Source organism: Bison bison, unplaced genomic scaffold (genome assembly GCF_000754665.1).
Source record: "Bison bison bison isolate TAMUID 2011002044 unplaced genomic scaffold, Bison_UMD1.0 scf7180017864053, whole genome shotgun sequence".
Taxonomy (NCBI): Eukaryota; Metazoa; Chordata; class Mammalia; order Artiodactyla; family Bovidae; genus Bison; species Bison bison.
This window is the reverse complement of record NW_011494625.1, coordinates 1,253,385-1,263,914: the sequence shown is the minus strand read 5'-3', so window position 1 is coordinate 1,263,914 and position 10,530 is coordinate 1,253,385. Positions and strand designations below refer to the sequence as shown.

The 10,530-nt window shown below is 43.4% G+C and overlaps 1 protein-coding gene across 1 annotated transcript in view; it reads left to right on the top strand.

The window, feature by feature from the left end:
• F13A1 (coagulation factor XIII, A1 polypeptide) overlaps window positions 1-10,530 on the top strand; it is a 148,304-nt gene that overhangs the window by 16,467 nt on the left and 121,307 nt on the right. Inside the window, exon 3 of the mRNA XM_010835833.1 lies at window positions 535-723. Coding sequence (XP_010834135.1) covers window positions 535-723 — 189 coding nt within the window. The remainder of the gene's footprint in view (window positions 1-534; window positions 724-10,530) is intronic.

The following is a 10,530-nucleotide window of genomic DNA, read 5'->3' as shown; positions in this document are numbered from 1 at the left end:
CTGGCGTGCTGCAATTCATGGGGTCGCAAAGAGTCGGACACGACTGAGAGACTGATCTGATCTGATCTGTCCTTAGAACATCCCTTGGAAGCTTTGTCAGATTTGATCCCTCCCCTTTTAAAGATAAAAAATTGAAACCTGTTATTCCCTGCTTTTTCCACCGTAGAGACGCTGTAGTCATTGTGGGAAGCAGCTGACTGGATGAACAGCAGTGTGAGACTCGGGCGTGAAGCCTTGCCTTGAGTCCTGGCTTCTCTGTATCTAGACCTGTACGCTAGGCATCACCATCACTGCCCTCTTACACCCGAAGTGGGATCTGAAGTGGGGTCAGAAGGGGAAAATGCTTTTTAAAAATCTTCTTTGAATGCAAGGATGCCACAAGAGACCGATTCTGAGATCTACCAGACCCCTGTATAGAGTTTTATCTAATAAACCTATTACCTCGCATCTTTGGGAAAAATAATCTTGTTTGTCTGAGTGTGTGTTTAAACCAAAATTACTCAATGTTTTCCTTGATTGTTTCCTTGTGTACAGACTACCTTAATGTCACGAATGTTCACCTGTTCAAGGAGAGGTGGGACAGCAACAAAGTGGATCACCACACCGACAAATACAGCAACGACAAGCTGATCGTTCGTAGAGGACAGTCTTTCTACATTCAGATCGACTTCAATCGTCCCTATGACCCCAGAAGGGATCTCTTCAGGGTGGAGTATGTCATTGGTGAGTGCCATGTGCAAGCTCTGCTCATGACAGTCATGATACCATGGCTTATAATTGCAAAGTGGTACAGGTGTATTTCCTGGAATCGTACTTTAACAGTTGGCTGGAACTGGGATTAATCACATACAGTCCCTGTACCACTCTACAGGCTAAGGCGGGTGTGACACAATGCCAAACATCCATAAATCATTTGCCTAGTCAGGCAAAGATCTGGTATAATAAAAGTGAGCCCAGCTGGCATAAAATGTTAATGGATGTAGAGAAAAACACACATTGCTGATATATATGCAACTTAATAACCTGGAAAACAATTTGGCGTATCTGTTCATATTAAAAAGACATATGTCCTTTGACCCTGCAATTTCACCTTTAGAAATCTATACCAGTGATATTTAAAATCTTAAAATCCACTTTTAAAAAGTGGGCATTATTTACTGCAGCATTGTGTATGGTGAGAAAAACGTCCTAAGAGTAAGCAACTTTCAGTAGGGGAAGGGCTGGAGATACTGTGACGTAGTCACATAATGGACTGAATCTGACCTAAACCAGATGACTTCAAGAGAGGTGGTGAGAAAACAAAATACAGACGCGTGTATGCAAAATCCATATATGTGTGTGTAAATGTGCATGTGCACAGATCAGTAAAGTATTGTGAGTTCAGAAAAAAACTATGAAGCTCACACATTGGTGTTGATGTGGGATCCATAGTGGAAATATGGCCAAAATGAAGCCAAGAGAAGCAAAATGAAAGGGAGCCAAGCAGGAAAAGGAGGGGGGAAAAGTGAGCACAACATGGAGTCATCGATGTAAAATCACTGATCTGTAGGAATAAATATAATTAAAAGGATTAAAATCACAACTAAAAATGCATACTGCCCTAGGGAAAAAAATCTAAGACTGCTGATCACTTGAGGAATACGGTTTGTGTTTACTTGAGCTTACAACATGATTTCGCACATAAATGTGGGGAAATTGTTTAAAGAGAGAAGAGAAGGGGGAGAGGAGAAAAGAGATCCCTGAGTCAGAATAAAAAATATCAGTGCGGCGATTGAGTTCTACACAGAATTGTTTGTTATCCCAATTGTGCAATGAGAAAAGGGAAAACTAATTTAACTGTTCTCGCGTGTTAGGCAAAGTGAAATAACACTGTTTAATTACATTTAGGGAGTAGACTCTTATTGTTAATATTTTTTAATAATGGGTACTTCAGGTGAAAGAAGAATCCACAGCTAATTTTTAAACAATATTTTGAAATACAAAGAAAATTTACTTTTGTTTCTTTCCTTAAGTTCATTCAGTTTCTTTTGTGTGTATGTGTGAAAGCTTGGCTGGATGGCATCACTGACTCCATGGACATGAGTCTGGGTGAACTCTGGGAGTTGGTGATGGACAGGGAGGCCTGTCGTGCTGCGATTCACAGGGTCGCAAAGAGTCGGACATGACTGAGCGACTGCACTGAACTGAACTGTGCATGCTTGTGTGGACTAGATATGATTAAAACCTCCTTGACACACTTATAATAAAAGGATCACTCCACACATGTCAATAAATACCCAGTTTTGTTTCAACTTAATGGGGATTTTTTTGCCTTCATCTTTATAACCAAATATTTCGGGCAGTGAGTGGATGATAGGGAAGCTTGGTCCCTAAACTGGATATGTCTGAGGTCTCAGATCTTCTCCCACAATCACTCATAAAAGAATTATAATAATGAAAGTCTCAGGAAGAATAAGATGACTGTCTTAGATCAGGTTTCTAGGACACAGACTCTGAGAAGGAGAGCTGTGTGAAACGAGATTTTTGGGGCGCGATCTCGGGGTCACCATCTGAGCAGGAGTGCAGGGGTCAGTGTCAGACAGAGAGAGGAGCTGAGCTCCGTGAGCAAAGGCATCAGGGGGTCCCACTGTGCCCCCTGGAGCCGGACCGTGCCTTCAGGGTTGGCCAGTCTTGAGGCAAGGGCATAGGCCCTTTATATTCTAACGTGGACTGTCATTGATCGTAGGCTACCCCCAGGGAGAGGGTACCTAGTTAGCTGAGTCTCTATGGCTGAGGATAAACCCCTGAGGGCCATGAGCCTCCAATGCTCCCAGCATCCGGGACAAGGATGCCTCCGTCCTAAGCGCAGACAGTCTGGGCAGCAGACCACAGCTTCCACTGCAGTAAGCGCTCAGTCTTGTCTTTTTATAAAAAAAAGACACAGTGCAACATTTGTTCCTTCAGCAGAAAGGTGAGGCAGAGGAAGCATAGCAGATTTACCTTTGAGATAAAAATCTGCGTGTTTTAAAAAACAATACATCTCACGTAAGTCAATGTCAAGAAAAAGCACTGACTTCAGTCAAAAATGGGTAAAAAGACTTGAACAGACATTTTCCAAAGAAAACATAGAGATGGTCAATAGGAACATGGAAAGAAGCTCAGCATCCCTGCTTATTAGAGAAATGCAAATCAGAACCACAGTGAAGTGTTGTCCTATACCTATCACAGTGGCCATCATCAAAAATCTGCAAGTAAGTGTTGAAGAGGATGTAGAGAAAAGGGAGCCCTCTGACACTGTTGGTGAGAACGTATGTTGGTACACCCACTGTGGAAAACAGTATGGAGCTTCCTTAAAAAGATTTTTGAAACGAATACTACCAAGTGATCCAGCAGTTCAACTCCTGAATATATAACCCCCAAACACTCGAAAACACTAACTTAAGAAGATACACCCTCACCAGGGCTCACAGCAGCGCTGTTTGTATACAATAGGCAAGATGTGGAAGCAACCCAAATGCCCATCAACAAATGATAGAATTAACATGCTTGTGTGTGTGTGTGTGTGTGATGGTGGAATATTACTCAGCCATACAAAGAATGAAATACTACCATTTGAAGCAACATAGATGCACCTAGAAAATATTATGCTTAATTAAATGTCAGATGAAGACAAATACTGTATAATATTACTCATATAGAATCTAGAAAATAAGACGAATGTATATGCAAAACAGAGTCATGGAAAAAAAGAAAACCTTGTGGTAACCAAAGAGAAGAGAGAAGAGGGAAGAGAGACAAATGAAGGGCATGGGATTAACAAACTGCTACATATAAACTAGGCAAGCAACGAGGTCTTACTGCGTAGCAGAGGGGATTATACCCATGATCTTGTAATAATATTTGATAGAGTATATTCTGCAAAGACAGGGAGTCACTACACAGTATACCTGTAACTTTCACAGTGTTGTAAATCCACTCTACTTCAATTAAAAACAATAATTGCTATAATAAGAAGAGACAAGTATTGAGTATGAATCAGAAATGCAATTCAGTGCACAGGTTTGTATATGCAAGTGTACTTCAATTTCAAGAAACCTAGAATGTGACAAAGTGATTTAAAAAACAGAAAAGAGAATACTTCATAAAAAATATGGGACTCATAAGAGTCTTCAAATATTTATCTTAGAGTGTTTAAAACAGATTTATCAACAAAGATCAATTTATATACTATTTCCAAGAGTGTAACTATTGCATAGAGAGACCTATTGTCTTATTAAAAATACAGAGAAAATAACCACACATATGTGCTTCCAGTTTGCACTTCTTTGTTATTGCTCCTTTTTCTTTCCTTGTGACTTTATATAAGCTGAGCTGGGTTGCCTTAATACCCTGGAGATTTCTTCCGTGGCTGTCCTCAGAACCTAGGGTCATGGGATTTATTTATAAGTGATTCCGCCTTCAAATTGAGTTTCTTTCTTTTTAAATATTTAATTAAATAGCCTCTCAGATGGTCCCAGATTTAACCCATTGCATGCTGGCTTCCCCAGGCAGAGAAAGGAGGTGAGCATGGGGCTGCTGCTTTTCCTGGGCCAGCGCGTCCCTCGCTTGTACTCAGAGCTCTGATAGCTCGTTCATTAGAGGCTGGCAGTGCACAGCCACCTCTGAGGGTCACGTGGGGGGTGTTAATGACCTGGAGGAGGTGGGTATGTGTGGAACATGTGCCCGGTCATCTATGGGGCCTTTTCCCTCTCTCCACCTCTGAGCCTGCAGCCACCAGACATCGTGGAAGGCAGGGGTTCAGTTCAGTTCAGTTCAGTCGCTCAGTCGTGTCCGACTCTTTGCGACCCCATGAACCGCAGCACGCCAGGCCTCCCTGTCCATCACCAGCTCCCAGAGTTCACCCAAACCCATGTCCATCGAGTCGGTGATGCCATCCAACCATCTCATCCTCTGTCGTCCCCTTCTCCTCCTGCCCTCACTCTTTCCCAACATCAGGGTCTTTTCCAATGAGTCAGCTCTTTGCATCAGGTGGCCAAAGTATTGGAGTTTCAGCCTCAACATCAGTCCTTCCAATGAACACCCAGGACTGATGGGGCAGAGCACTAATTATAGGCTTTGTTAGTCTGGAGCTGGAGCTGTGAAAACCTGGGAAGAGCGTGTGGTGTTAATATGCTGTGACTTCAGCTCGGGCTCCCTAATTTTTTGAGACTTCTTTACGACAGAGTCATTCCGAGGAGAGAATTTTTTTTAACTTATTTATTTTAATTGGAGGCTAATTACTTTACAATATTGTGGTGGTTTTTGCCATACATTGACATGAATCAGCCATGGGTGTACATGTGTTCTCCATCCTGAACCCCCTCCCACCTCCCTCGCCATCCCATCCCTCAGGGTCATCCCAATGCACCAGCCCTGAGCACCCTGTCTCATGCATCGAACCTGGACTGGCGATCTGTTTCACATATGATAATATACATGTTTCAATGCTATTCTCTCAAATCATCCCACCCTTGCCTTCTCCCACGGAGTCCTAGAGACTATTCTATACATCTCTTTCTCTTTTGCTGTCGCATATAGGGTCATCGTTACCATCTTTCTAAATTCCATATATATGTGTTAGCATACTGTATCGGTGTTTTTTGAGGAGAGAATTTGCAGCTCTCTTCCTCTCCAGCTCTCCCTCCTCAAAACAAAAAGTTTACCCTGCCCAGTGAGCCCTCCAGATTGACTGTGAGGTCCTCGGGCACATTTCTTTCTCCCTGGAGTCCAGTCACAGGCACACAGGGGCATTGAGGCCAACACCTTGGATGCTCTCTTGACCTTTTTAGCCCCTCCACAGCTCTCACAGCTCCAGGCTTCATATTTCTGGGCCCCGCAGAAAGAAGAGGGGAAGGATGGTGTCCAAAAAGCCTATTCCTCTTATCAGAACAGCAGTTTCCCCTGGAGCCCCAGCAAGCTTTTTATGGCTCATGTACTACCCTTCCCTGTAAGAAGAGCTGTGAAACTAGTCTCAGAGACAACTAAGCTTGGCTGCTGTAGAAGCCCAGGGGTGTTTGCTGGAAGTCTCTTCAGCCCAAGAGTCCAAAAGTGCAGCCTTTCTTGAGGACAATGACGGAGGTCATTCATGGTCATGGTCATCATGTGCCCGAGCAAGAATGGGACCCTAGGCACCGCACATATTCTGTTATTAGTCCCATTAAAACACTGAAATAATCTCTACGCTTCAATATTTCTATTTCATCTATTTTTTTTATTAAAAAAACATGTATTTGTTTATTTATTTGACCGCAGATGGGATCTAGTTCCCTGTGTGTGCATGCTCAGTCATTTCAGTCATGTCCAACTCTTTGTGCCCCTATGGACTGTAGCCCTCCAGGCCCCTCTGTCCATGGCCAGGGGTTAAGCCTGGTCCCCCTGCATTGGGAGCAGAGTCTTAGCCCCTGGACCCAGGAAAGTCCCTCATCTTGAGTGTGTGTGTGCTCAGTCATATCCAGTTCTTTGCAACCCCATGGACTGTAGCCCACCAGGCTCCTCTGTCCGTGGGATTTTCCAGGCAAGAATACTGGAGTGGGTTGCCATTTCCTTCTCCAGGGGATATTCCCAACCTGGGAACTGAACCTGTGTCTCCTGCTTGGCAGGCAGATTCTTTACCACTGAGCCACCCGGGAAGCCCGTGAGTTTTATCTTAAGTCATCAAGGGTGTCAGACTGGTGTGTATTCAGGATGGGAGTGACTTGAACCACTCTTAGGGGATTTGAGGCTGGAGAGGAGGTGCTCAAAGGAGAGAGGGCGAGAGCCTGAATTCGGGCACTGGTTGAAGAGTCGGAGAGGAGGGTGGGACTTGGGAGATGTGTCGGAGACAGAAACCTACTGGACTTGTAATTGGTAGTCTGGGTGGAGTGAGAGGGAGGTAGTCAGATACGGCTCCTGGGTTGCTGGCCTGCATGCTGCTGATGATAGATGCTGGCATCTCCAAAGGAGAGAGATAAGTGCTTGCATGCTAAGTCGCTTCAGTTGTGTCTGACTGTTTATGATCCTATGGACCAAAGCCTCTTATATTTCCTGCACTGGCAGGCAGGCTCTTTACCATTACTGCCACTTGGGAAGCCCAAATGAGATAAGAGATGGAGGAAATTCAGGAGAGAAAACCTGAGTGGGAAGTAATACTGATGCTAGTGACTCCCACTGACAACTCGCTTACAGGCTCAGGTACTGGGCAAGGTGCTGCCCTGGATGGTGCTCATCTCTGTCTTCTCAGTGATTAAGGGACTTACTCAGCATCACACCTGGAAAGTGCTGGGGCTGTAATGTGAACCCAGGCATTCTCTCCTAATCACAATGCACAGGACCTGTGCCACCGAAACAGTAGACGTGTAAGTGAGATTCTGTTCGTTCCTGCTGAGTGTGAAGTAGTAATACTAAAGGGACTTCCAGGTAAAATTTGTCCAATGGATGATCCCATATATGAATCGGAAGCTTAGGGGAAAAGTTTGGGTTGATATATGGAAATGTGGATATCATTCATACATAGATCATTTAGAAAAAGTAAATCAAGGGAGAAATTGACGGAGGCTCAAATTCTGGGGGAAAATGATTTTTAAGGAGTCAGTCCAGGAGCTGGCACCCCTGGAGGAGACAGAGACCATGTGATTAGATAAGTTGAAGGGACACCAAAGAAGTGCGGTATCACTAAACCTGAAAAAAAATCGGGTGCTTAAAGAGGGAATTGTTTGATGCTTTTGGAAGAGAAGAAGATAATTTAGATAATATCTAGAGAAGACTGTGGGTAAGAGGTGGGGTATTTTGTCTTGGGTGTCTGTTTTAGGATTGAAGGTACTTGAACTTGCATGTAGGCAGAAGAGACAGAGCCAGTAGAGAAAGAGTCCTAAAGATTCTGGAGAATGCTGGAAAAAGTAGAAGCATCTTGAAGTGGCTTGGTTGAAGGGTTGATTGGCAGAAGAATTCCTTATCTTCTGAGGATGTTGGAAAAGAGATTGGGGGTGGCTGTTACTATATTTGGTAGAGAGACAGAAAGCTGATTATCATGCCTGATGATCTCATCTTTCTCAAAGACCTAGGAGGTGAGCAGGTGCTGCAGGAACTTAGGGAGGCAAAGGACCATTTCCCATATCAGAGGGCATCACCCAAGTCCTTTAAGACTAGATGTCCCCGTGGACTTGGGGTTCAGACAGTTTAGGAGATATCCCCAGCTTTGGTGGGGATGGACATACTCAGTTTCTCTGCTGAGAAATGTTTTGCCCCAAATCACACAGCTGGTAAGATGTGGAGAAAAGTTCCCTAGCCTATGCTCTTCCCAATATTTTATGAGGCATTTTTTTATGAGAATGGGTTACCTGTTCCATCATTTTAAGGCAACGCTGATATGAGATGTCATTTCAGATTTTTGCTGCCGCGTGTTACTGCATGGATGGTCAGCATGTTCCTTCTCAGGCACCTCTGTGAAGTGACTGATAATGGCAGCTAAGAATCTAGGACACTATCTCCCAGAGTGTGCTCTCTATGAATACCTGTCATGTGAGATGTTCTTTGAAAAAAAAAAAAAGGTTCTGTGGTCAAATGCATTTGGGTCACACTGTATCTCATGGCTCTTCTTGGAGAACTCCAACACACATCAGTGTATCCCAGGCTCTGAGGAGACACATAGTCAAAGAAAGCAAGCATCTTCTTTAGCCTAACTTTCCCAACATTGTTTGACTCCAAACACTACTCCATCATATTTTTATTTTTACAATACCCTTTAGTAAAATGCAGAACTCCAGGAAATGCTGAACTACAGTGAAAATAACCTATATTCTGTAGAATACTGAGGAAGATGGATAGATGGGTTTGTAGTCAGTGTGCTCTGGCAACTTAGCAGAATATCTGTTTCTTTTTCTTTTTGACACTTTAGATTTTGTGCCAACATTAAAATAACTCTGTCAATTTGGCATTAATATTCAGTAACTTTTCAAAAATGATTACTTTCCCTTTTCATATTTATATATTTACTTTCCACTCTTTATTTTGGCTTCTTTTATCATGAAGCCAATTTGCTTTCCTTTTGAATGTGTTTATTGAACCCTTATTGATAACCTTGCATGTGCAAAGCATTATACTGGAATTAGAGTATTAAGACATTTTTATACTTTGCCCTTGAAGAGTCTGGAGAGGACAGCATGAACGCTAGTGGAGTTCAATGCCAGCCTCTTGGGCAAGATGCCTGGAAAGCACCTTGGGAGAGAGAGATTGTGTGGCTAGTTGGAGGAGATGCCCTGAAAGTGCTATTTGAGCTGGATATCAAAGGAAATGAAACGAAATTAAAAGATGCTTACTCGTTGAAAGAAGAGCTATGACAAACCCAGACAGTGTATTAAAAACTGAGACATTACATTGCTGACAAAGATTTGTATTGTCAATGCTATGGTTTTTCTAGTAGTCATATATGGATATGAGAATTGGACCATAGAGAAGGCTGAGCACTGAACAACTGATGCTTTTGAACTGTGGTGTTGGAGAAGATCCTTGAGATTTCTTTGGACTGCAAGGAGATCCAACCAGTCAATCTTAAAGGAAATCAACCCATGGAAGGACTGATGCTGAAGCTGAAACTCCAAAACTTTGGCCACCTGACATGAAGAGCTGACTCACTGGAAAAGACCCTGATGCTGGGAAAGATTGAAGGCAGAAGGAGAAAGGGACAACAGAGAATGAGATGGTTGGATGGCATCACCGACTCAATGGACATGCGTTTGAGCAAACTCTGGAAGATAGCAAAGGACAGGGAAGCTTGGTGTGCTACAGTCCATGGGTCACAAAGAGTCAGATACGACTCAGTGACTGAATATCAACAATCAAAGGATAAATAGAGGCTGACCCAGTGGAATGGGAAAGGTCAGTGGAGAAAAAAGCCTTGGAAGTATATTGACAACCTTGTATACCCAGATAAATCTCTATGGAAGAGTATTAAGCCAAGTATTAAAAAATCTAAGTTTCTAATTTCTAGATTACTGCGGCAGAGTAAGGAAGATGAATTGGAGATGTGAGGTCATTGTCAGGGACATAAGTAAGAGACTCAAGGGGACAATCTTACTAACAGATGCCAAGGTGAATGTGTGATGCACCAATCTGTATGACTTTTCCTCTAGTAAATTGTTTTTTTTTTCTTTGCATAGTCAAGTCTTTAATAGTAAAGTCTGGGTGGCTCAGCGATCAAGAATCCCCCTGCCAATGCAGGAGATGAGGGTTTGATCCCTGGGTTGGGAAGATCTCCTCAAGAAAGAAATGGCAACCTACTTCAGGATTCTTGCCTGGAAAATTCCATGGACAGAGGAGCCTGGCAGGCTGGTCCGTGGGGTCACAGAGTGGGCCACGACTGAGCAACTTAAAAACAGCAACAACAATCCAGTGATGCCTTTTGGTCAGAGGAAGCAGAGCCTGGCCCTTCAGAGTCATTTCGGGGGTGACAGCTCCTTTGATAAAAGGGCTGGGAAGTAGCCCAGAGGACAGGGAGAGCTTTGGAGTCAGAATCCCAGTTACGCCACGTGGAGCCAC